Here is a 27139-nt window from a genome sequence, read left to right as displayed (position 1 = left end):
ACTGGTTTAATGCGTACAATTTTACGCATTGAACCAGTAATGCGTAAAAATGTATGTGTTAATGTTCCTGCACTAGCGGGAATGCGTAAAAATGTATGCAATGCGTCCTGCCGACCTCCGAGGTCGGCAAGCTGCCAGCGGGGAACTGGAGCAGCAGTGAGTGACTACGAGGGCACAGGATGGCTGCATGGGGCTGGTAGAAGCCCCAGGTAAGTGAAACTCATTTTTTTATTTTGCTTGGACCTTCCCTTTAACTAAACACAACATCTCTATTTAGGATCAGTGTATGGAAACTAGGCAAATATGTTTACTCCTGATTTGTTTAAATGCGCCGGTATTTGTTTATAAAGTAAACCTGAGGTAAAAACAAATAAAATGTACAGCTAACTGATAATTATTTGGGCCACATTCACAGTGAGACGTTGCGTTGTGCTCCCTGTTTTGTTGCATGTTGGTACTGTGAAGCATACAGCAGGGCTGTAGATTCGGAGTTGGAGTCGGAGTCAAGGACTCGGAGTCGGGGCAGTTTTGGGCACCCGGGGTCGGAGTGGTTTATTTCATAAACTGAGGAGTTGGAGTCAGGAGTCGGATGATTTTTGTACCGACTCCACAGCCCTGGCATACAGTCAATGAAAAGTATGCCTCATCCATGCTATTAATGCACACGTTTAGCGGTAATGCACTGCATGCAGAGAGTTACCATAATGCAACACGTTATACTGCAAAACACCAGCTGCACTGGTTGTGCACTGCTGTGCAGTAAGTCGTTTTAAAGGATACCTTAGCGCAACATAACATTAAAAAAAACGTGGGGGGGATGGAGCAGGCATGTTTAGTGGGCTCTCCTCATGCCCACCGCTTCCCCCGTCTACCTCCACTGCACAACCTACAGACCCCCAAACTTACTTCCTAGTCGGGGTGGTCACAGCTGACTGCGCAGGCGCTTCCCGGCAACATGCTGCCTTTTCACGCGACCGGCAGCACTCTGCGCAGGCACACTACGAAAGGGGGGAGCGGTGGGCAGGAAGAGAGTTCACTAAACATGCCTGCTCCCCTCATTTTTAACTTTATGTTGTACTAAGGTATCATTTAAAAAGTGACGGCTACAACGCACCACTGAACAGGGCCTGACGTCATCAGACACTCGGCCAACCATCTGTGCTGCCCACTACCTGCCCCTCCCAGCTGTGTTCACACCAGAAATGTGCTTGTCATGCGCAGATGCAACTATTGTTTGCAAAGGCCTGGCATGGTACAACCATCAGCACCACAGCAGCTGCCATGCACTAGCCTGGCATGGTACAACCATCAGCACCACAGCAGCTGCCATGCACCAGCCTGGCATGGTACAACCATCAGCACCACGTCTTAGTCTGGCATGATCCAACCATCAGCACCACAGCAATTGCCATGCACTAGCCTAGCAGCATAGTACAATCATCAGTGCCACATGTACCAGGCTGGCATGATCCAACTATCAGCACCACAGCAGTTGCCATGCACCAGCCTGACACGGTACAACCATCAGTACCACGTCTTAGTCTGGCATGATCCAACCATCAGCACCACAGCAACTGCCATGCACTAGCCTGGCATGGTACAACCATCAGTGCCACATGCCCCAGGCTGACATGGGACAACCATTAGTGCCACAGCAGCTGCCATGTACCAGTCTGGCATGATTCAGCCATCAGTGCCACAGCAGCTGCCATGCACCAGCCTGGCATGGTACAACCATCAGCACCACGTCTTAGTCTGGCATGATCCAACCATCAGCACCACAGCAACTGCCATGCACTAGCCTGGCATGGTACAACCATCAGTGACACATGTACCAGGCTGGCATGATCCAACCATCAGCGCCACAGCAACTGCCATACACCAGCTTGGCATGGTACAACCATCAGTGCCACAGCAGCTGCCATGCACCAGCCTGGCATGGTACAACCATCAGGACCACTTCTTAGTCTGGCATGATCCAACCATCAGCACCACAGCAATTGCCATGCACTAGCCTAGCAGCATAGTACAATCATCAGTGCCACATGTACCAGGCTGGCATGATCCAACTATCAGCACCACAGCAGCTGCCATGCACCAGCCTGGCATGGTACAACCATCAGTACCACGTCTTAGTCTGGCATAATCCAACCATCAGCACCACAGCAACTGCCATGCACTAGCCTGGCATGGTACAACCATCAGTTCCACATGTACAAGGCTGGCATGATCCAACCATCAGCGCCACAGCAGCTGCCATGCAATAGCCTGGCATGGTACAACCATCAGTGCCACATGTCCCAGGCTGACATGGGACAACAATTAGTGCCACAGCAGCTGCCATGTACCAGTCTGGCATGATTCAGCCATCAGTGCCACAGCAGCTGCCATGCACCAGCCTGGCATGGTACAACCATAAGCACCACGTCTTAGTCTGGCATGATCCAACCATCAGCACCACAGCAACTGCCATGCACTAGCCTGGCATGGTACAACCATCAGTGACACATGTACCAGGCTGGCATGATCCAACCATCGGCACCACAGCAACTGCCATGCACCAGCCTGGCATGGTACAACCATCAGCGCCACAGCAGCTGCCATGCAATAGCCTGGCATGGTACAATCATCAGTGCCACATGTCCCAGGCTGACATGGGACAACCATTAGTGCCACAGCAGCTGTCATGTACCAGTCTGGCATGATTCAGCCATCAGTGCCACAGCAGCTGCCATGCACCAGCCTGGCATGGTACAACCATCAGCACCACGTCTTAGTCTGGCATGATCCAACCATCAGCACCACAGCAACTGCCATGCACTAGCCTGGCATGGTACAACCATCAGTGACACATGTACCAGGCTGGCATAATCCAACCATCAGCACCACAGCAACTGCCATGCACCAGCCTGGCATGGTACAACTATCAGCGCCACAGCAGCTGCCATGCACCAGCCTGGCATGGTACAACCATCAGTGACACATGCACCAGGCTGGCATGATCCAACCATTAGCACCACAGCAGCTGCCATGCACCAGCCTGGCATGGTACAACCATCAGCGCCACAGCAGCTGCCATGCACCAGCCTGGCATGGTACAACCATCAGGACCACGTCTTAGTGTGGCATGATCCAACCATCAGCACCACAGCAATTGCCATGCACTAGCCTAGCATGGTACAGCCATCAGTACCACATGTACAAGGCTGGCGTGGGACAACCATTAGTGCCACACGTACCAGGCTGGCATGGGACAATCATTAGTGCCACTGTGCCACAGCAGCTTCCATGTACCAGTCTGGCATGATTCAGCCATCAGTGCCACAACAGCTAACAACTGTCTTCCACTCAGTCTAGCAGCAATGTAATTCTAATGAAGGCTGTGACAGCAGCAGCCGCCCCCTCCAGCAGTGCGACGTGTCTTGTGCCAGGTGGGCACCTGTATGGAGAGACGTGTATAACAGAGACAGCTGCCCACAAACCAGCCCACATCTGCCTCCCCGCCTTTCCCAGGCTGCCTCTGACCTGGACATCGGGCTCTGGCGGCCACTCGGTGTTTATCAGCAAATCATACAAGATATTTTCTTCAGTATTCCCGCTGTCTTCCAGCTCACTAGGTGCCGCCATCTTTACCCCTGGCAGGTTTGCTGACATGTACGGCGGCTCGCCAGGAACAAACTTCCCAAGCGCTATCTTCTGTCAAGGGAATGCTGTAAAAACAGAGCAGGAGTTTTTGGCAGAAGGGTTGTGTTACACGTGTACGGTGCAGATAAACTATGGCTCAGGTGCCTCCGGAAGAATTGATACAACTTTTGTCTGAACTGAACTGTTTTGTTTTTAAATAAAATAAATTGCTCTTAATGATTAGTATAATTAGCTACATACATTTATTTTATTTTATCTGTGTGAAGTTCCATTCTTCAGTAATGGCCAGGCCTGGATTTACATCATAGGAGCCTATAGGCACATATGTTCTGGCCCCTTAGACCAGGGCAGTTTCTAGGCTAAATGGCACCCAGGGCGAGAGTGTAAAATTTGCACACACACTCCCCCCTCGCAGAGTAGTGCTTTTCAGCGCTGCTAGATTCGGGCGCAACCATACACTATAATGGCAATCACTTCTACAGCGGCGCTCAGTGAGTAACGTCGGCTCCATCAGAAGACGGAGCCGAAGTTGCGTAAAAAACAATAATTCGGCCTCCAGGAATCACTGGAAGCCACATTATATCATTCCCCCACTATCCATGGCGGCCTGGAGGGGGAAGAGTAATTAAAACGGCCCGGACTTGTGCAGAAGCTGAATCAGTCATATATCGGCTGTATCCTGCGCCCAAGTCTACCGGCGCCATTTTCATATGTATGCCCCCACCCCTCGTGGACTTGCGAACCCTTACTCATTAGGGACAGCCACACATCACAAGTAGATCTGCCTAGTGACTTGAGACCAGCTGCTCATTCAGAAGGAAGCAGGAACCAGGAAAACGCACAGGTAAAGAAAGCCAACTGCTCCATGGGCGCCGCATACTGACAGCCTGTATTACCGCTACAGGACATCAGGTGTCATCACACGGTGTTTACTTGTCGATGACTTCTGACGCAGGCAGCCTAGGAGAAGTCAAGGAAGGTGATCGCCCTGGTAATCTTCTGTCATTTGGCTGCACCGCACGTCACCAGCTCCCTAGCGGTTATGTCCGTCTGCTTGCGCCCCCCCCCCCCCTTCTTCTACCTGCCGGTCTGCGGCCAGGTCGCCCTGCCCAAGAAACTGCCCTTCCTTAGGTTTTGCCCTCCATGAACCCACAAACCCCCGGCGAACTACCACAAGTGTGCTGGCTGTCCCAGCTGTCACTTCTCCCTTACCTGCTGTCATAGGTAGCTATTAGGTAGCCAGAGGTACTCTCAGTATTAAGTAGCTAGATGTGACCCCCAACTGAAGGTAAATCGCATAAGTGGAATGACAAGAGCAGGTTGAGTGACATCTCATTTACACTCTGCTCAGGACTCCGCATAGGGAAGAAGGGAGTAAGGCATTAGGGGAGAAGGGCAGTGAGCCGCCTTTCCATCATCAGGCGCCTGTAGGCACTTGCCTACAGTGCCTTATGGTAAATCCGTCCCTGACTGCTAGGAATGAGAGCATCTGGGGAATGGTATGCAGCAACTAATGGCTAAAGGGAACTTGAGACGAAAAGAAAACAAACAAAAAATCATACATACCTCGAGCTTCCTCTGGCCTGATTGCTCTTTCCGCCTTCTGTATCCTTCCTCCGCAAGGGCTCTCAGTATCTTGGGCAGTGGGGGCTTACTGCGCATGCCAGGCCCGGCCGCGCACACCCAGCCTGCCGTGCTCCCATTGCCGGGAGTTGCCTGCGCAGTACTACTGCACAGGTGCAGCACTCTCCTGGTCAAGGGAGCGAGACGGGGAGCGCGCACTGCGCATTCACCGACTGGCCCCAACTAGCCGAAAGATACAGGGACCCCTTACAGAAGGCTAGAACGGCGCCGAGGCAGCAATTAGGGCAAAAAAAAAGCAGCGCAGGTGAAGTGAAAGATTTTGCATCCTACCAGATTTTGCAACTTGCCATGCAGCGCATGCGCGCAGTATGGACTATGCATAACTGCGCATCTTTGTAAGGAAGCATTATGTGCGTTTTCACCTTGCGGGAATGAGCACGCCATTCTTGCAAGTGTGAACCCTCCCTAAAGGTGGCCGAACACAATACAATAAAATATTCAGATTTTACAGCAATTCGATAAATATGATCGGATCTCCCCCAAAAAATCGAAAGCTTCCTAGTTTTTTTGTTTTTTTATTGATCCGGAATGCTGGAAATTTTTCTTTAATTTTTCTAAAGTTTGTATGCTGTGTGTTAGATTGTCAATTTATTCATATACACTCCCTAGCAATTTTCTCAGAGTGTCCAATCATTTTTATCATAATTGGGGGAAGATTGAACATAGGTGTGTGGTACATTGATCATATTTTTGAAATGTTACAATCAGTCAGAAAAATTGATTGCAATTCTTGAATTGAACAGATATTTAAAAAAATTGTATGGTGTGTGGCCACCTTAAGATGCTTACTCCAGAGGCATCTCAGATCCTCCATGACCCCTCTGCTTGTGCTCCCATCTGTGAACAAGCATGGCCGCACTATGCAGGTGCACTGACGGCCCGTGCTGTAGCACAGAAGTAAAACGTGCTCCCTGCTACTGCGCATGCAGTCAAGCTCTTTTTTTCACTGGGTTTGGAGAGTCTCTGGATTAAACAGCATCTTTCCTCTACTGAAGTAAGTATTTTTGCTTTTTAAAAAAGTAATTGCAAGCGTCATCGGCAAAGAACCACCATTTCTGATCACGTAATTCCTCAATTAGACAATTCATATGTCTGATTGGGCAAACATATTGTGCAGTATGTGGCCAGCATCAAAGGAGAAAATTGTACAGACTGCTGTTTGACTCTCAGCTCTTCAGCCTGTTCTGTTTCATGGAGGTGGTAAACTCGGGGCTTCTACTGAGGAAGCTATAGTAGATTAACAACATAGGTTTGAGCAGGAATGATCAGATGTGAAAGATCATTAAAGTGTAACTGTCGGGCATAAAATCAAATATCAATTCTTTATTTTTACCTTGTAAACAAGTAAGAAGGGTGCTAATCAGGCAATCCAAAAGTTAAAATCTCTATTACTTTTCTTGTTTAGAAATGATCATTGCCCAGTTTACCTGACTCTTATTTGTCATCATAAGTTGCAGGGCATGCTGGGTTGTCTTTTTTGCTTCTTTATTTCCCCTCAGACTTAAAGAGAGTCTGAAGCGAGAATAAATCTCGCTTCAGATCTCATAGATAGCAGGGGCATGTGTGCCCCTGCTAAAACGCCGCTATCCCGCGGCTTAACGGGGGTCCCTGATCCCCCAAATACCCTCCCTGCAGCGGGGGAGCGCTTCCGCATTGGGGCAGGGCTAACCGCCGCAGCCCTGCCTCCCGCGCGTCTATCAGACACGTACCTCCGCCTCTCCCCCGCCCCTCTCAGTTTTCCTTCACTGAGAGGGGCGGGGGAGAGGCGGCGATGCGCGTCTGATAGACGCGCTGAGAGGCAGGGCTGCAGCCGTTAGCCCTGCCTCCAGGAAGAGCAAAATTTACGACCAAGTTGGTCGTTGATTTTGCAGGGGGGGTTTAGGGTGAAGGGACCCCCGTTTAGCCGAGGGATAGCGGCGTTTTAGCAGGGGCACTAACTATGAGCTCTGAAGCGAGATTTATTCTCACTTCAGAGTCTCTTTAACTAATGTACAGAAGCAAAAAAAGACAACCCAGCATGCCCTGCAACTTGCTTTGTGCGGCAATGTACCAAATAAGAGTCAGGTAAACTGGGGAATGATCATTTATAAACAAGATAAGTATACATCCATCCAGCAGGAGCCGCATAGTGGCAATCTGGCCGGATTTATGCATACAGTGTTATTGCAGCGGATGCGCGTGCTTCCGCCACTCATTCAGTGTGGCATTTACAGGGGATCGATTGTTAAAGGGGAACATGTGTCTCCGACCTAAGCCAATTGAAGCCCCTTGAATTAATTAACATGCAGTAGTATAGTATTTGGAGATCTAGAGTTCACATTTAATCCCTGCTGGTGGACCACATACACCACTGTAATCAGTATTGCATAACCAGGGTCAACAAGAAAAAACAGGAAGCCAAAAATACAGATTATCTTTTTCTTTTAATGTCCCAAATAAGTGCAGAAAAATATAAACAAACTCTTTACGCCACAGAAAAATCGATAGATGAATCCATAGAAATATCCACAGGCAAAACACATCACGTGGTATGGTGCATATCAATAATTTATAGAAGAAAACCATTTATAGTAGAAAAGGCAACAACATCGATTTGTTTCACCACCAGATTCAATCATTCGCTGATTGAAATCTGATCAGAGAGAATGTATTATTGAATGATACACACACTGCAAATAGATTTCACCTTAAAATCTGTTTAAATCGATGGAGCTATCCTCACAGTGCATCTCCATGGCTACCAGAGCGCCTGTAGCCTGTGACCCTGTGTACATAGTGGTTTTTGGCTAAAATCAATCAAATTACGGTGACACACATAGATTTCTGGCAGATTACATCAGAATAATCAAATGTGCAGGTAAGCAATTGTGAAAACCGACAAGTGTGTGGCTACCTTTAGAGTGCATATTTTATTAGCATTAGACTATTTACAGTTATTCCAGTGACAGCCTGGTGTATTTTGCTGTGAAGCTGCTGTTCTCCTTTAAAGCAAACCTGAAGAGGAAAAAAAGTTATTTTTTATTTTTATTTTCAGTTATAAATACTTCATTTTTAGATATATTACTACAGCAAAGCCTCATTTGCAATGTTTAGCAGTGGCGGTTTTGTTATTGTCGCTTGCCGAGAAACTGGACAACGCTGAGATGGGGCTTTATTTAAAGCAAAACTGAAGCGAAGAAGAAATACAACAAAAAAAACCTTCGGCTGTTATCGATGCAATAGAGCTTCTCTGAGCTGTTTGACCCAACTTTGGTTTAATACAGCCCTGTTTTCTGAAGCACTTAAAGAGAACCCGAGGTGGGTTCTAAGAATGCTATCAGCACACAGAGGCTGGGTCTGCATATAATACCCAGCCTCTGTTGTTATACTGTCCCCCTAGGCCCCCACTGAGCTCTCAAATACAATAAAAAACCGCGCTGATATATATATGTGGGCGACAATAGTGGTGCGCTGCCCTATTAAATAAGTAGTTCACAATGCAAGCTCGGAGGCTGCGCACAAATGTTCACTGTAATCAAGTCTCTATTATCTGCATTAGATGCAATCCTATAGATGGAACAGTTGCACACTGTTGATCCAATACACAGACAGTCCAGTGCTTTTTCCTAAGCTGCAGGCTGGCACAGGTCACCTCCAGTGAGTTATCACCACCACCACACCCCTCACAGTGGGCACTTACCGCAATAATATGACCCTCTATTAGGTGGGTCTTCAGCGCTTATGGGGTCATCAGGCCGCCCCTGTGCCACTCAGGAACTTTATCCACTCAGTAGAGCTTGTACAGGATCATATACACTTCTACAACATCTAAAACATGAACAGATCTCTCATAGCGTAATACTGTAAAAGCAAATTTATTCTAAAAGAAATGCGCACTTACAAACATGAGGCTTGGTGTTGGGCACAGAGTTTTAGTGGGCTCTACCCCAATCGTAGGCCGCCGGATCGGCTTGCTGCGCTGATTAAGTCCGCCTCCAGCGGTTCTCCACCTTGCCCCTTTAGTGTTTGTGAGCTTGCTAAAAGTATGGTCGCATAAGCTTGACCGGTTTTGTCGCCTCAGCGACTCCTCAGAAGCATGTGACATGCTCACAAACAATAAAGGGGCAAGGTGGAGAACCGCTGGAGGCGGACTTAATCAGCGCAGCAAGCCGATCCGGCGGCCTACGATTGGGGTAGAGCCCACTAAAACTCTGTGCCCAACACCAAGCCTCATGTTTGTAAGTGCGCATTTCTTTTAGAATAAATTTGCTTTTACAGTATTACGCTATGAGAGATCTGTTCATGTTTTAGATGTTGTAGAAGTGTATATGATCCTGTACAAGCTCTACTGAGTGGATAAAGTTCCTGAGTGGCAGGGGCGGCCTGATGACCCCATAAGCGCTGAAGACCCACCTAATAGAGGGTCATATTATTGCGGTGAGTGCCCACTGTGAGGGGTGTGGTGGTGGTGATAACTCACTGGAGGTGACCTGTGCCAGCCTGCAGCTTAGGAAAAAGCACTGGACTGTCTGTGTATTGGATCAACAGTGTGCAACTGTTCCATCTATAGGATTGCATCTAATGCAGATAATAGAGACTTGATTACAGTGAACATTTGTGCGCAGCCTCCGAGCTTGCATTGTGCCCCACTGAGCTCTGCTTGCCCCCATAAATCAAACGCCGTGCTAGCGACAAGTCAGGACCTTTATGCCAGCAGGAGATGGATCAGCTGATCAGGACGATCAGCTGATTCCTGCTGGACTCCTGATTGGCTGAGTGGCTCGGGCGGGGCGGCAGAGTCCTGCAACTATATATATAGCTTGCTTGCCAGTTGCTGGTTGTCTGCCATTGCGAACACTTATGAGGAAGCATTCAGACCATAGTCAGATCCTACAGTGTGTTTAAACCAGGAGGACCTGGGAATTCACACTGAGCCAGATTACTTTTGTTCATCATTGTATTATTATTCAGACTTGTTCCAGGGTGCCTAAGACCACGGACCTCGCACCCAAGACTAGGGAACTGTATTATTATTTGTGTTATACTCCAGACTAGTTCCAGGGTGCTGAGACCACGGACCTCGCACCCAAGACTAGGGAACTGTATTATCATTTGTGTTATACTCCAGACTAGTTCCAGGGTGCTGAGACCATGGACCTCGCACCCAAGACTAGGGAACTGTATTATCATTTGTGTTAGTCTCCAGACCTGCCTGTGACGCCCATCTTCCAGGGGTCACTTGCCATTGGGTCTTCTTGCTATTCAGCCTGGGACTCCGCCTCTTGGATGTCTCAGGCTGCTGCAAGATCTCTGCACTTCCAAAGGGAGGTATTTCTCATACTGCTAAAGTTATTAAAGTAGTAAAGTTATTACTGTTGCACCAAACACTCACACTATATAGGTGTCCAGAGGTTAGCAATATATCTGTATTATCGGTGATTCTGCAGATCATCAATAATCAGGTATATATCTGTATTCTTGGTGATACTGCAGATCACCAATAATCAGATTCTCTCTGCGTGCTGACACCGATCGTTACAGAATGGCAGACCCAAACCAAATGGACGCACTGTATAGGCATTTTTAGTCCTGACTACCACAGTAAACAATCTTTCCGGGGTAGTTTTGAACCAACAGACTCAGATCAGCCAGATATTTGGGGTTATTCAGGAACTTCAATCAGCTATAAACTCAGTGTGATCTCCTCCTAGCACAGACATACGTATGCCTGTACCCGAAAGGTTTTCTGGTCACAGATCTGACTTTCAGAACTTTAGAAATAGAGTGTTATCATACTTTGAGTTGAGGCCTAATTCATCTGGAACCGTGGCACAGAGAATTACGTTTATTAAGACTCTGTTGTCAGGGGATTCCCAGACCTGGGCATATAATCTCCAGCCAGGAGATGGGGCTTTGGCCTCGGTTGAGGCATTTTTGGAAGCCATGGCTATAATTTATGATGATCCGGACATTGCCTCTACCGCTGAGCGGAAGCTCAAGACGTTTCGGCAAGGCAAGGATTCGGTTGAGAATTACGCAGCTGAGTTCAGGAAATGGGCAGTATCTGCGAGATGGGGCTCATTTGCACTGTTAGACTGCTTTTTGGCAGGGTTGTCAGATGCAGTTTATGATGTAATGATTGGACATCCTGAGCCCAATTCTGTAGACGAGGCAATTTCGTTGGCCGTGCAGATAGATCGCCGTTTGCGCTACCAGAGACAGGTTCGTGGTAGGAATGCTAGAAGGTCTGTCTTACACGACTCTTCTCGATCTCCATCACCCGCAGACGAGCCAATGCAAATCGGGTATTCAGGGTTTAGTCGGGAGAAAGAGAGTCACAGAGGGCCAAGAAAACGCAATCTAGATGGTGATAAGGGGCCAGGAGAATGCTGCCGCCTGGGGTTGGTCAACACCATAGGCGAGCAGTCGTTCCCTTTGAACAATGATCGTCTGCTCCTTCCCTGCTCTATTACATGGGAGGGTCAGACTAGTTCCGCAGAAGCCATTGTGGACTCCGGTTCTGCGGTAAACCTCATTGATTACGATTTTGTTAAAAAATTGGGGATACCTTTGTCCCCACTTAACCAGCAGATTCTGGTCACTGCAGTGGATGACTCGCTGCTGCAGAGTAGTCAATCTCTTTTTCAAACCCCCTTGTTGTCATGTTGTTTAGGGGCGTCACATGAAGAGAGATTACAGTTCCTGGTTACGCCCATGGCAAACTCCACCATTATTCTTGGTATGCCCTGGTTGCAACTCCACTCACCACAGATTGACTGGGCTTCAGGTCAGCTGCTGGAATGGTCAGCCTATTGCCATCAGCATTGTTTGGGCAGAGTGGCAGTTCGTGCTACCAAGATACAGGTTGGAGGAGTGGCAGTGCAGGTTAAAGCAGAAGCTGTAGTTAAAGATGCCAAGCCTGAGACCGGCCTACCTCGAAGGGTGGTCAGGGCACCTGCGGTGGAGGAGCTCAGTGGGGGCCTAGGGGGACAGTATAACAACAGAGGCTGGGTATTATATGCAGACCCAGCCTCTGTGTGCTAATAGCATTCTTAGAACTCACCTCGGGTTCTCTTTAAGTGCTTCAGAAAACAGGACTGTATTAAACCCAAGTTGGGTGAAACCGCTCAGAGAAGCTCTATTGCATTGATAACAGCCGAAGGGTTTTTGTTGTTGTTGTTCTTCTTCTTCGCTTCAGTTTTGCTTTAAATAAAGCCCCATCTCAGCATTGTCCAGTTTCTCGGCAAGCGACAATAACAAAACCGCCACTGCTAAACATTGCAAATGAGGCTTTGCTGTAGTAATATATCTAAAAAATGAAGTATTTATGAAGTATGTATATATCTATCCTCTCAAAGCAATGAGCCTAAAAAGAAAACAAAGAAAAGTGTTCTCCTAAATCCCAATCAATGGACAGCTATGAGAAACTGCCGAGGCAGAAATGAGCGTTTGCTGCAGTAATCCAATCTGAGTTACACTGTGATGAATGCTCTGCACATAATTTATCTGGTGTCAGGAAATGTATTTGCAGAATTGCGGCCATGATACATGTCTTCTGTAATCCGCTCTATTCATCACAGCCTCCCGCTTTCCATTGTTACTTATTTAAGGTATTTGTCTCCTCTTCATAAATGAGCCTCAAGCTCTTTACAGTCATCGGCGCAATAAAATAATGTACGCTAATAAAACCGGCGCTTGTGCTCCCCTGCAGGCTGGCGCTCCCCCGGTACTGCTCGATCTGCCTACAAAAGATTAATGGTTTTTATTTTATTTATTGCCCTTTTTGCCAGAAGCCATTGAGTACAGAATGAAACGGAGTGAGCGTGAAAAAAGGAAAAAAAAAGTACAAAAATAGTTGCATTAACAAATGAGGAGTAATAAGTGTTCTGGTATATTTCCCAACAGTTCTCAGAAACTGTTGAGGAGCGCTGCCAATTCCTTTGCTGTCCTTTAGAAAATGTGTACACCATTTTATGGCTAGTTGCCCCATGTATACAGTATGTTTAATTGTTAGAGGATAAGGTCTCTTCCGTGAGGACCCCTCAACGTGGTGTAAGAATCTAGTACTGAACAATCTGCATGCATAGTGTTTATTGGAAGCTAACTTCCTCCATTTGCTGCACCTGTTTTGAATGCAAGTTGTGTCATCTACCGGTGTGTGGGCTCTGCATTTGGAAGCGCTGCCATCTCCTCCTGTCCGCCAGTTTCCAGGTGGGGTGGGGGTCATTTTTGATAATACGGGGATGGTTTTAAAGTAATACTGAAGTGAAAGATACTTACTGATAGAGAGGGAAGGGTCTGGATCCTATTGAGCCTTCCCTAGAGAGACCCCTGTGGGAGGGATGCTAGCCACATAATCTATGATTACATCCAACCGAAGCCTTCCACCTGAATGCTGCTTAACTTATGCAATTCCTGCTAGATTTGGTACAGGCAAAGGGTGTATAACTGTGCACCTGATTGGCTGACAGGCGCTAGCTGACCAGATAAAGGTAGGAAATTGCTAGAGCTGGGATTGAGCAATTGTGTGTGTTGCAGTCCTACTGAGCCTTCCCTGTCCCCTCTCGGTCCCCTCATTCCAGTGCTGTCATCCCCACTAGGCAGGAAGGGAACACACTTGTCTTTCAGTTTTCGGCGCGTTTTTCTGCCTATGTTTTCTGCACACCAAGTGTGTTTCCATGTGGAAAAAGGTGCACGTTTTTTTCACAGCAGCTAATGTAATTGATACCGAAAACTGACAAAATGTGCAGAATCGTGATGCATAATGTCATTTTTTTTCTGCATGCAAAAAACACAGTAAGGGTGAACTAGCCCATTGATTAACATGAGTCCTGTGCAGAAAACGCGTGTGTTCCCTGCCTTAGAGATTTTGCACCAACTGGTTGAATACATCTCAGTGCGCCCTTGGAAGGCTTCAGGAGCACTGGTATCCTCATGTGCTCCCAAAGATGGATGGCACCGTACTGCGAATGCACAAGCATGCTCAAGTGTGTACTCACACATGTGCAGTTCAGAGCAATCTGTCTTCAGGAGCATTCGGGGGCACAAGTGCTCCCAATGCCTTATGAGGGCTCACAGAAGTGGCAAATTTGAAAGGAGTTTACAGAGCTGGAACCAGGACATGGAGGGAGGAACAAGAAGCCTCTTTAGGATCCAGAGCCTTTCTCTCTATAGGTAAGTATCTGCCATTTTTTTATTTTATTTTTTACTACAGATTTGCTTTAACCAGTTCACCACTAAGGGGTTTTTCCCCTTATGGACGAAAGCAATTTACACTTGTCAGGGCTCCTCCCTTTCATTTGCCAACAACTTTGTCACCACTTTTCACAACAAAATGATCTATATCTTGTTTTTTCCACCACAAATTAAAGGGAACCTAAACTGAGAGGGATGTGGATGTTTCCTTTTAAACAATACCAGTTGCCTGGCAGTCCTGCTGATCTCTTTCACTGCAGTAGTGGTTGAATCACAGACCTGAAACAAGCAGGCAGCTAATCCAGTCTGACTTCAGTCAGAGCACCTGATCTGCATGCTTGTTGAGGGGCTGTGGCTAAAAGTATTAGAGACACAGGATCAGCAGGAGAGTCAGGCAACTGGTATTATTGTAAAAGGAAAAAAACATATCCTTCTCAGTTTAGGTTCCCTTTAAGGCTTTTTGTGGGCAATACTTGTTTTCAGTAATTACTTTATTTCATATGCATTTTATAAGGAAAAACACTGTTCCCATTCACCAATCACTATTCTGCCATGCGGGAGAGGGGGGCGGTCAAGAGGAGGGTGTCGCAGGCACGTGCATTAGCGCGTGCCGCTCATTAGAGCACAGAGACGAATATCTAAGCCCCTGGGACAGGAAAAGTCTACCCGCAAGGGCGTAAATATACTGTCTGAAAACCAGGAAGTGGTTTTAAAGGGCCAGACTTGCAAAGCCAGATCACCTGTGATGTAATATAGTTATATGCCTATTTCTGCTTGGTGTGCAGAGGCATGGCCACCTCTTTACAACAAAGGCAAGGTGGCAAGTGGGTGTAGCACGGGGATAGGTACTGGGTATTTCTGCCCTCTGGGACACGGCACAGTGCAAAGAAAGTATGGAGGGGGCCTTTGTGCTGTACAGGCTATTTAAAATATTTAAAGGAAAAAAATACAAATAAACAAAAACCTTGCTAGTAGATGGATGTCTAACTACAACTTAAATGTGAGAATCCTCTCCATTAGGAACAAACCTACAAAACAAACCTACAAATCAAAACAACAGAAAACACAAGCAAGTCTGCTTATAGAACTCAAATACCTTTGTCAGTCTACGATAGCGATGAGGTTCCCTGCATTCAAGAGTGAGAGAATATGACCAAACTGGAGGACAGGACGGTTTCATATGAAGAGCAAAGTTTGTGGGGATATTATTGAGGTAATGTACAGAATGGGCAATTTTCTCCGAGCCTTCTATGAGGACCACTGACCAGTTGGCTCTGTAGATGAATGTGGCACGATCTCACTGGTTTGCGCCAGGTTGGAGCTGATGGTGTCACTGAACATCTTCTGATTGTGAAAAGAAGTCAGCGTAACATATCTCTTATCTGTTTCTGTAAATTTCCTTGGCCATTTTTTGAAGTATCATCACTTTACGTCATTTTCTTGCAATGACATAAATATCTGGACAAATAGTGTTGCCCATGGAAGAGTGAGCTGCATGTGGAATGGGAGGGAGACTGCTGCATACGGATGGAAGGGGAATCAGAAGAAAGTTGGCCTAGGTAAGGGGAAAGTATAAGGCTTAGGGCTTTTTTGAATTTTTATGCTAAATTAATATTGGTCCACACAATGGTCTGGTGGGAAATTCAAATGAGATGCAGATGGGGTTCCAGATCACTAAAGGCCCTTTTCCACTAGCTGCAATTTTCTCAGAATCGCAAAAAAAACATGTGATTTGCAAAGTGGAATAGCAACACAACAAATATCTGCCCAACTCTAAAACAATGATTATAGCAGGGAGTCCCAATCTGGTAAGAGGTCCATCAATCCTGCCTTCTCAAGTCCAGAACAGTCAAATAGATCCCAGTTAGGACTTGACCCTCAACGGATATATATCCAACAAATGTTATTGCATGTCACTTGCGGTAGTACACAGCATACAAAACCAGCATGACGTTTCAGGCCAAGGGCCCTTCTTCAAATGCTGAAGCTTCTGACATTAACATCAAACATATTTGATGTTAATGTCAGAAGCTTCAGCATTTGAAAAAGGGCCCTTGGCCTGAAACGTCATGCTGGTTTTGTATGCTGTGTACTACCGCAAGTGACATGCAATAACATTTGTTGGATATATATCCGTTGAGGGTCAAGTCCTAACTGGGATCTATTTGACTGTTCTAAAGTGGAATAGCAGGCATTGTAAAATAGAAATTGTGGAACACTATTTCCATTGATGCCTTTTTAGATCATGTTAGAAACGCAAGCATATTCTTGCTTGACTCCACTGTGATTAACACTTGCGCTAGTCTTTCTGACTCCTGAAATCACTAGTGAAAAGTCTATCAAAAAATGAAATCGCATCACTTGCATTTGCCTCTTGCACTTTGCAGTGGAAAAGGGTCCTAAAAACAACACAGCAGCTGCAATCAAGCTGTCAGAAGAACAGAAGTCCACAAAAATATAAGAACAGAAGAAAAGAAAACCAAGGAGAAAGTAGTATACTGGACATACTCGCATACAAGCCGACCCTTGTATAAGTAGAAGAATGCACTTTCCCCTCAGAAACCAGGGAAAGGGATTGACTCACGTATAACACCCCCCCCCCCCCCCCCAGTAGCCCCTCCACAGTAGCCAGATGTGCCCCCAGTACAAATCAGCACCCCTCCTCATAAGCAATTTCCACATATGAAGAATTTTCGATCATTGCACAACTGACATGCTGCTGCACTCTCTGCTCCATGAACCAGGGGTCACAGCCAGGTAGTCTTGAGCAGAGCACTCTGCACACCATGTTGCAGGGGATGGGGGGCATGAACAGGGAGCCAGCTAAGAAGAGCAGGAATCACTAGTGCATGATCTTTACACTCCTGTCAGTAACACAACTGGCCCACCATCCATTCTACTCACCCAACTCCCATATAAGCAGAGTGTAACTTTTCAGCACATTTTTTCGTATTTGTAATTTTTGTTTTTGAAGGACACAAGGTGGGCAAAGGACACATGGGAGACAGAGGTCACAAGGGGGGGCAGATGACACAATTCACTTTTTCTCATAATTTCCTTAAAATAACTTTTGAGCGCTCTGCAATTGAAAATAAGTACCAAAACCAATTCCTAGCTAGAAGTAAATTACAGGGAGGGTTTGGCGCCCCCAAGCTTTTACACTACTATAGAGCTTCCAGACCAGCCCAGATCATCCAATGGGCAGCCCCTGAGGGGGTTACCAGGTGGGTAGATCTTGAAGCATCTCAGGTTCGACCCTTCTCTATCCTCAACCTTATCTGGACGACTAGACCTAACATCCCCTACCCATGCCAATCATATATAATTCAATCATCCTTAACTATGTGGAAAGGCATAGCTAATACACTGGGTCTTAAAAATAACAGCTCACAGCTAGCCTCAATTTTTGGCAATAAAGACTTTCCATCCGGCTTAGATATAAAAATCTGGTCAAAATGGACCGAAAAGGGTATCACATGTATCAGAGACATAATGTCAGAGGGTCAGATACTTTCCTGGGGGGACCTCTCTAGCAAATACTCCCTCCCTCCGCCCGAGATCTTCCGATATCTTCAACTAAGGGGCTATATACAAACTCTAGCTAGGAAGGACCTGAGAACCGACCTACATGAAATTGAAAAATAATTTCTCAATAGGTCAATAAAGAGAGGCCTTATTTCCGAAATGTATTCATTATTATGGTATCAAACCCTAGATGAAACCACTTTGGCCATGAGCAAATGGCAGGACAGATTACAACGCTCCTTAGATGACAAAGCATGGACATCAATCTATAGTAGCATGGCCAAGTCCTCCACCAACATTATCCTTAAAGAACGTTCATATAAAATCTTATACGACTGGTATCGTACCCCATCTAAAGTCTTTCAATGGGGCTTGACCCCCTCTGATTCATGTTACAGAGGATGCGGTCAAAGCGCAGATCAGCTGCACTGTTGGTGGAGCTGCCCAATGGTCCGATCATTTTGGGTTATGTGCTTTGGACTAATATCGGAAGTCTTGAGACGAGAGGTTCAGATGGATCCGTGGGTGGCCCTATTCCATAAATACCTACCCAAGCTATCTAAATTTGCTAACGAATTTATCGCTCAGGTCTGCAATGCGGTCCTGTCCCTACTGGCGAAAACATGGAAGAACCCCCCGCCCTCTAAAGAAAACCTGATCACTAAAATGAAAGACCTATACTCAATGGAACACCTAACCTCATCCATTTCTAATAAACCAGATCACTTTCTAGGAACATGGAGCCGTTGGTCTGATTGGATCACCTCCTCAGGAATACGCTGAGCACCCATCTAATAGGCCACCCCACTAGAAACATTAAAGGGAAGGTCCAAGCAAAATAAAAAAAATGAGTTTCACTTACCTGGGGCTTCTACCAGCCCCATGCAGCCATCCTGTGCCCTCGTAGTCACTCACTGCTGCTCCAGTCCCCCGCTGGCAGCTTTCCGACCTTAGAGGTCGGCGGTCCGCATTGCGTACGTTTTTACGCATTCCCACTAGTGCAGGAACATTGACACATACGTTTTTACGCATTACTGGTTCAATGCGTAAAAATTTACGCATTGAACCAGTAACGCGTAAAAATGTATGTGTTAATGTTCCTGCACTAGCGGGAATGCGTAAAAACGTACGCAATGCGGCCCCCGACCTCCGAGGTCGGCAAGCTGCCAGCGGGGGACTGGAGCAGCAGTGAGTGACTACGAGGGCACAGGATGGCTGCATGGGGCTGGTAGAAGCCCCAGGTAAGTGAAACTCATTTTTTTTATTTTGCTTGAACCTTCCCTTTAAAATAGATGCCCAGGTACTGCTAGCACTTTTCCCCACTAGTATACACCTCGGAAAAATCTCATGCCCTGTTTATATGCTTGGTCTCGGACACTGTTTGTTGTTGTTATTTTTTGTTGTATTCAATGTTATTCGTATTCTTCAAGCTACATTTTGAACATGTCACAAGCTGGATCTCCTACCCTGCAGCTAGGACTCTTCTACATGAGATTATTGTAACAGATTGCATTATCATGCTATGGACATTATTCTGGGTATGTCATTCTATATCAGGGTCCATTAAAGCTTTTCAATGTATGGCTGCATACTGATATCCATATAAATGTAAAAACTGAATATAATTGTACATGTACAAAACCTTCTTTTCAATAAAAATTTAAAGTTGAAAAAAAGAAAATAAGTACCAAAAAAAGTAATATCCAAGTAGTACTAATATCAGAATTATTTTGAGCATTTTCTTGCTTGCTGGTTGCTTAAAATGGATTTTACTGATGAGGTGAAAAAATATCACCTAGGAAAAAAACCTAGGAGAAAAAGTGAATTGAATATGAGTCGTAATGAAGCAAGTTCAGCCATGCAAGTTTTACCTATGCCAAGTCTAAGCTAGGAGAGCAAGACTGCGCGTTTCCTAAGGAATAAAAGTGTCCTTTCCCCCTGAGTTATAAACCCAGTAAGCGCAGCCATCTCTGTGAAGACCATTACCGTGGGTGGGAATGGAGAGGGACTCAGGGAAAATGGCCGCACAATGCAGACACACTGAACAGGCTCTTGTGGCTGCGAGTGACGGGAGCTTTCCGGCGTCGGAAATCATTTCCTCCGGAGCTCTGTGTGTGCTGGCAGCCGGTAGACATGGCGGCGTTTTCAGGTGAGGTTTTCCATCCTATATGCCGTGTAATAATAGCCGTAGATGTATGTATGGCATAGGAGACACTGATGCATGTACGTGCTCTAGCGGATGCTGTGTAGGCAGTGGAGCTCCAGATCTGTGTGTGCTGTGCAGCTACAGCTGCCACACTATGCAATGCATGCTCTCTTTATGACCATAGCAGGCAACGACCCTGGACTGTCTTGGTTAGAACCATAGCGCCCAACTGTCCCTCTTTTGAAGGGGTAGCCCTGTCCTTCTGTCCTCCTCATTTGTCCCTCTGTCAGGACTTTGTCCCTCTTTCTATGTAAAAATATGAATTTCTCTACTCAAAAATGTGTCTAATTGCCACTAAACTTTATTCCCGTCTTTTAAATTGATATATATCTTATTTTCCATGCACCAGGATAGTAAGGACCAGTGAGGCTTGAATTTTAAACAACATATTTTCCTTATGAAATCATTATGACTAGGGGAACGTGGAAGGGGCGTGGCTTAAGTGTCCCTCTTTCTCATTTCAAAAAGTTGGGAGGTATGTTAAAACCCTAAATATACTGGATGCTACGGGATGCAATCTGTTCTTGTGAACAAGGGTGATCCTTATTCGGGAATGTTTAGTTTGATTGCTCTCACATGATACCCAAACAATGAAATATATCCACTGTGGAGCAGGGCTGAGGAGTTGGAGCAACTTTTGGGTACCTGGAGTCGGAGGTTTCCTAAACGTAAGGAGTCACAGTTGGAGTCAGAATGATTTTTGTATCCACTCCATAGCCCTGGAGCAATTATGGGTACCTGAAGTCTAAAGCTGAGTACACACGTACGATAACAATCGTTTGAAAACGAACGATAACGACAATCGGACCGATAATCGTGCGTTCCAAATTTTCCAACAATCGTTTTTTTTTGGGACGATAACGACCGTTATCGTTCAATCCGACCGATCCAACCCGGCGGATTTTTTCGAAAGAGAATCGTTCAATCGTTGCAGTGTGTACAAAGATTGTCCGATAATGATTATCTGTGGAGTAGTACGCATGTTCTTATTGTCTGTCATAACGTCACTCCCGTTTGCGCACGCATTTTTTTATTGTTCTTTGTTCAGTACTTTATACTTATATTGTTCACGTGTGTACACAATCGTTCATTACGAACGATCTTTTCGGTCTAATTTGAATATCGTGTAAACGTCACGAATCGTTCGTAACGAACGATCTTTATCGGACGTGTATACGAACCTTAAGTCGGATGATTTTTGTGCTGACTCCATTGTGCTGTGAAGTCTGCTATTACTGCTATACAGAGTACATCTTGTCACTGATGAAGCAGACCCACATGAAAAACTAATTGGGCCTTGCACAGTAATTAACATTAAATGTACTTGCACATGACACCACCTCCAGAATTTGATTGCCCCATTTAAAGTGCAACTATTAGCCATACTATGACAGGGGGAAAAAACACGTATTAAAAGAGAGCCTGAGGTGGGCTAAAAAGAAAAAAAGTAGGCTACCTGATCAGCAGGGCTGAGCGGATCCAGCACGTGGAACCATATGGAAGTGAGTCTGTGCGCACTGCTTTTATTCCTCCCTGATTCGCTGATTAAAGTGGACCCAAATTAAAGATAAAAGATTTCAGAAATAAAATCTATTTTCTAAATTATAATAATAAATAGCAGCCTTTTTTCAGCTGCATGATGACAAATATAAAATATTTTACATTTATTGGAGGAACCCCTCCGTTCCTTTCAAATTGCCGGGATTTTTCCGGCAAACTGGTGGAGTAGATGGTGTCTGGCAATGGAGAAATTGCTAATGGCTGCCCCCAGTATAACCCTAGCTATGAAAAGAGAAGGGTGAAAAGCATGCACTGAAATGATCATAGGTTTGAAGGAGTGTGTATTTATCTTTGTATGTGTCAGAGTGGTGCAACTAAATATTTTTAATTAAAAAAATGTTTGGTTTTGGTCCGCTTTAATGGTGCTGGGAGGAGCGGAGATGCGAGGGAAGGATGCGGGGTGAGGGGGGATGCGGCAGGAGTGCGGAGAGGGGCACACAGGAGGGGGGGGGGCGAGGACAGTGACACTGACAGTGACAGGAGACAGCTTCTGGCCCCCCTCCCTGCGTCCTAGCAGCTGCAAGTGACCAAAAACAGGCGACCAATCAGAGAGGAACATAGGTGAGGCTTCAGCCAATCAGGCATGCATTACAACTTCTCTTCTGCGGCAAGCGTACGAGAAAAGAGCCTGGGGGTATGGGGACTAATAATCTATTGAAAAAAAAAAAAGTGAAATTGATTTTAAACTTTTGAATTGCCTTGTTAGCATCTTATTTACTTACTTAACAGCTTGTAATAGAGAATTGATTATGGATTTTATACCTGACTCTTTTAGAAGATATTTACTCACCTTTGGAAATCTGAGTATCTTGACTTTCATTTGCACCATGCCCTGAGTTGGTTTCATGCACCTTTCCTGAGTTAGGGCCTGTTTCCATTAGATGCGGTGCGACACAGCGAGTGTCCTGAACCAATGCACGGCAATAGAACAGTTTCCATAGTGTGCAGAGCGGTGCTGCAGATTCTTGCACAGCCGCATCCGCTCCCCATCTCCTCCAGTCACTGCTGCATCGGGAGATGCGGAAGTGACTCAGCCAGCAGCGGAAGTTATGCAATGTGGCAAGGTAGCCACATTCGCATCACTATCCCAGTGGAAAAGGGCCCTAAGGGAGTGTTGAATGAGGAGTGTCCACTGTGCCTGGCTGCCAGCAGCCCTATCTTGACAACCCGAGTTTCCAGCCTGAAGCCCAGCGAGGGTTCTGATGTGCAATGTCCACTAGTCAAGTTAAAGTTATAGATGACAGCAGGAACATAAGGCCTCTTTCACAGTTCGACGTTAAAGTCGCACGTTAGAAAATTTTATAACGCAGACTAATGCACAGCAATACAAAGTCTGTGCGACATTCACAGTGCACATGTTGCGTTGTGTGCAACGTGTAGCAATATTTAGAAAGTGCTGCATGCTGTGCATTTAGCAATACATTTGCTGTGTTATGTGTGTTGCACATGCTCAGTAAGGGTTTTCATTGTTAAAATGTAATGCATGCGCCGTTTTCGTTCCACCAGTATGCAACGAAAACGGCGCACCGAGAGACACAACGCAGTGCAAAATAATGTCCAAGTTCATAACCTACATACGCTGCGGTAGGGGCACGTTGTGCGACTTTCACGTCGCATCAAACTCAACGTCCCAATGTGAAAGAGGCCTAATGGATCGAGGAAAACGTTGCCGCATGTTCTGTTCTTAGAGAATACCAAACTGATTTAGGAAGAGAGTTCCAGAGGGGAGGAGAGGCACGTGAGAAATTCTGCATGCAGGAGAGGGAATAGGGAGGATTATGGTTAGACCAAATCTAGATGGGATATGAAGAGGAAGTCCTCTATTACTTTAGTTGTATTCTTCATCCATAAAAAAAAACTGCTTTGTAATGTGCAATTCTAAATACTTTTTTCTTTGTGTGTTGCAGAAATGGGTGTGATGCCGGAGATTGCTCAGGCTGTGGAGGAGATGGATTGGCTGTAAGTACTATGCATATGCAAGTTTACATTGTAGTGTAGGAATGTTAATGCTTAACCATCTCCGGACCGGACGGCTCTGGTGTTGTAATGGTGCCCACTAATGATCCAATTTTTTTTTTCCTCCAATCTTACTATTTCTATGTAATATAAGGGACTCCCTAAATTATTTAGTCAGAATATTGATGCAATTTGCCTTTCTACTACAAACACAGACAATTACAGAACATTTATATTGCGCTTTTCTCCTGGCGGACTCAAAGCGCCAGAGCTGCAGCCACTACGGCGCGCTCTATAGGCAGTAGCAGTGTTAGGGAGTCTTGCCCAAGGTCTCCTACTGAATAGGTGCTGGCTTACTGAACAGGAGGAGCCGAGATTAGAATCCTGGTCTGCTATGTCGGAGGCAAAGCCCTTACCCATTACACCATCCAGCCACTACATAGATTTGGTAAAATCGGGTGAAAAAGATTAGATCAATAGTAGCCACCTTAAAGGGAATGTCCATACAGATGAAAAAAAATCTGCAAGGGGCTTCCTCCAGCCCATTGCAGCCGACGTGTCCCTCGCAGCAGCTCCACTCCCAGCCGCCGGCCTGATGTCCCCGCCGGTGCAGAAGCCAACCTCAGGAGGTCGTCAGTTCTGTGCCTGCGCCGTACACTCCACACCACTGTGTTAGTGATTGACAGCGGCGCAGGCGCAGTAGAGGACGACCTCTGCACCGCGCAGCGACCCCAGGCCGGCGGCTTGGAGCGGAGCTGCTGCGAGGGACATGTCGGCTGCAAAGGGCTGGAGGAAGCCCCAGGTAAGTGAAAGTCATTCACTGCCTGGATATGCACTTTTTAGCACTGTGATTAGCTCACAGCAATCACAGGGTCAGAAGCCAATTAAATCATCTCATGACCGTTATGTGGAAGCTCTGCTGTCATCGTGAGAACGGAGCGAGCGGGTGCAGCAATGTGGGAACGACGAGGTCAGTGAGACCGTGCAGGGGGATAATTGAAAACTACTCCCTGGCATTGTTTGGCTAGCCTGCTGGTCTCTGATCTTTGCTGCAGACTTTCCCGAAAAGTCTGTGTGTGAAATTTATGCTGTACGCACAGGTAGCAGAAGTTATAATAGATTAGCATTAGAAAATTTGTAAAAACTGACCTCCTGTGCTGCAAAATCCAGGCTTTCTTAAGTAGCTACAATCCACTTGCCCCCATGACAAACTGGATAGTTTTTTTTATCCTCACTAATGCTGCTAAGAGATTGTGTTATATGTGGGTGGATGTGTCTTTTGAAGCTGTCCTCCAGGTGTGAAGGCATGGAGTGCCAATTTAAATATGGTATATACCAGAGCTGCCACAGTGCTTCTCTGCTACTCAATACAAACCGTGTGGGTGATTTGTCAAACGTATGGAAATTGGAGCAAAATGTGAACAATACCACAGAGCCGGAACCTTCTTTAATTTAACAGCTGAAACCCATTGGCTGCTTAGGGTAACTGCTCCCACTTTTACTCTGTACTTGCCTTTATAAATCTACTTCCCTGAATGAACTGTTGTGTGTCCATTAGTAATGTATACTTGTGTTTTTTGTTACAGTCTTCCAACTGACATTCAGGCGGAATCCATCCCGCTGATCCTGGGTGGAGGGGATGTACTCATGGTAAGGTCCGGTCTCTAATCGGGCAGGTGATACACGGATGCAATAAAGCCTAATACCTGGAGCGCTGTTTGGTTTTGAACAATGTTTTAACATTTTGTGATTTTTGTTGCCATCTTGTGTCCCCATATGTGAGAATTCACATCACTGTCTGTCCAGGCTGCAGTGGGCAGGCTTCTGCAGTAGTGACATTTAAAGAGAAACTTGGCTGAGAAGGATATGGATTTTTCCTTTTAACCACTTGCCGACCGCACACTCGTAACGTGCGGCGGGAAAGTGGTAGCTGGAGGACCAGCGACGCACATCTGCGTCACCAGGTGCTTCCCTAATTAATCAGGAAAGGCCGCTCGCGTGAGCGGCGTTTCCTGTTAGATCACGGAGCGGGTCTCCGTGATCTAACAGGATCGCGGCTCGCAGACTAAATGCAAACGCAGGAGACGTTTGTCTTCTTTGTTTACATTGAACGGCGCTGCTGCTACAGCATCTTATGTCATGTCCGACCGATTAATGCAACCAATGTCCGCCCAAAATTGGTCACATTGTCGATTGATCATTTACTTGGCGGTAGCGTTTTTTATCTTACTCAGATTATAATAATCAAATTGGATGGTCGATCGGGCCTGAAGTATGGCCACCTTTACAATACAGCCTGAGGAACAATGGTGTTATTTTAAACAATAGAATGATTGGGATCTATCTAGGAAACAGTTAATTCTTTACACAGCAGTGAGTGTAAAAACACATTCTGAAAGCCATTCTTCATCTGTGATAGGTTGTGTTTTTTTTTTCTTTGTTGATTGATTTTAGTTTCTGTTTTTGTAGCAAAAACAATATTTATTGTTGTTTACTCTATAACATTAATAGATTGAATTTCCATTTCTGTTTTAGGCTGCAGAAACTGGAAGTGGAAAGACAGGGGTAAGTACGTGGGGATCTGTTAGGGTAATTGCGTTCTAGTGTATACTATATAACATGATCCAGTTTCTCATAAGTAGCATAATTCTCAATAGTCTTAAAGGGAACTAGAGGCCCCAGGAAAAAGATTCTATACATACATGGGGCTTCCTCCAGCCCCATACGCACGGATCGCTCCCACGCCACCGTCCTTTGCTGCCTGGATCCGCCGGTACCGGGTCCTGTCATGGCCGCCAGTCGGCCGGCAGCCGCGGCCAATTGTCCGCATCACACGAGGCTCCCTCCATATACGTACGTGTGAGGCTGCTTACTGCGCAGCCACATGCGTACGGGTATGGAGGGAGCCCCTGTGATGCAGACAATTGGCTGCGTCCGCCGGAAGTGAGGGGACCCGGTACCGCCAATCCAGGAAGCGGAGGATGGCGGTGTGGGAGCGATCCAGGCTTATGGGGCTGGAAGAAGCCCCAGGTATGTATAAAAGCTTTTTTTTTTTTTTTTTTTTTTTTTTTTTTACGTTCCTCTCTGGTTCCCTTTTAAGTTTATTTGCACCTCAATAACAATCCTACTGACTAATGTGGACTTTGGTAAATGTATATTTGGGCAAGACATTTAATAAACACAATACAAGCATCGCTGGTACTGGTGTGTAGCTTTTGTAAAACATAGCTGGCAGTCTAAGGCTCGGCTTTCATTTGAGCGGATGCAGAATGGACATGGTAAGTGCATCCATCCATTTTGCATCTGTTCTGTGCCATCCACTTCGTGTCTGCTGTCCATCCAAATCGATTGCCGCTATCCCCTCTCCTGCAGATCCATTGCAGCGTGACGAGTGTGAACTGCTCTTATTTGTAAAATAGGAGCCGTTAA

General features: G+C 46.1%; 2 protein-coding genes across 3 annotated transcripts in view; one reads left to right on the top strand and one right to left on the bottom strand.

The window, feature by feature from the left end:
* Positions 1 to 3673, bottom strand: part of NBAS (NBAS subunit of NRZ tethering complex) — a 916216-nt gene extending 912543 nt beyond the window's left edge. For both annotated transcript variants that reach the window (XM_068280281.1, XM_068280282.1), the window contains exon 1: positions 3526 to 3673. In XM_068280281.1, coding sequence (XP_068136382.1) covers positions 3526 to 3654 — 129 coding nt within the window. In that variant the 5' untranslated portion in view covers positions 3655 to 3673. The remainder of the gene's footprint in view (positions 1 to 3525) is intronic.
* A 16364-nt stretch (positions 3674 to 20037) lies between these two features.
* DDX1 (DEAD-box helicase 1) overlaps positions 20038 to 27139 on the top strand; it is a 61681-nt gene continuing 54579 nt past the window's right edge. The window contains exons 1-4 of the mRNA XM_068280280.1: positions 20038 to 20137; positions 23662 to 23713; positions 25297 to 25360; positions 26246 to 26275. Of these exons, the coding sequence (XP_068136381.1) occupies positions 20122 to 20137; positions 23662 to 23713; positions 25297 to 25360; positions 26246 to 26275 (162 nt within the window). The 5' untranslated portion in view covers positions 20038 to 20121. The remainder of the gene's footprint in view (positions 20138 to 23661; positions 23714 to 25296; positions 25361 to 26245; positions 26276 to 27139) is intronic.

The sequence above is a fragment of the Hyperolius riggenbachi genome, chromosome 4, assembly GCF_040937935.1.
Source record: "Hyperolius riggenbachi isolate aHypRig1 chromosome 4, aHypRig1.pri, whole genome shotgun sequence".
NCBI classification, from domain to species: domain Eukaryota; kingdom Metazoa; phylum Chordata; class Amphibia; order Anura; family Hyperoliidae; genus Hyperolius; species Hyperolius riggenbachi.
This window is presented reverse-complemented; position numbering and strand designations above follow the sequence as displayed.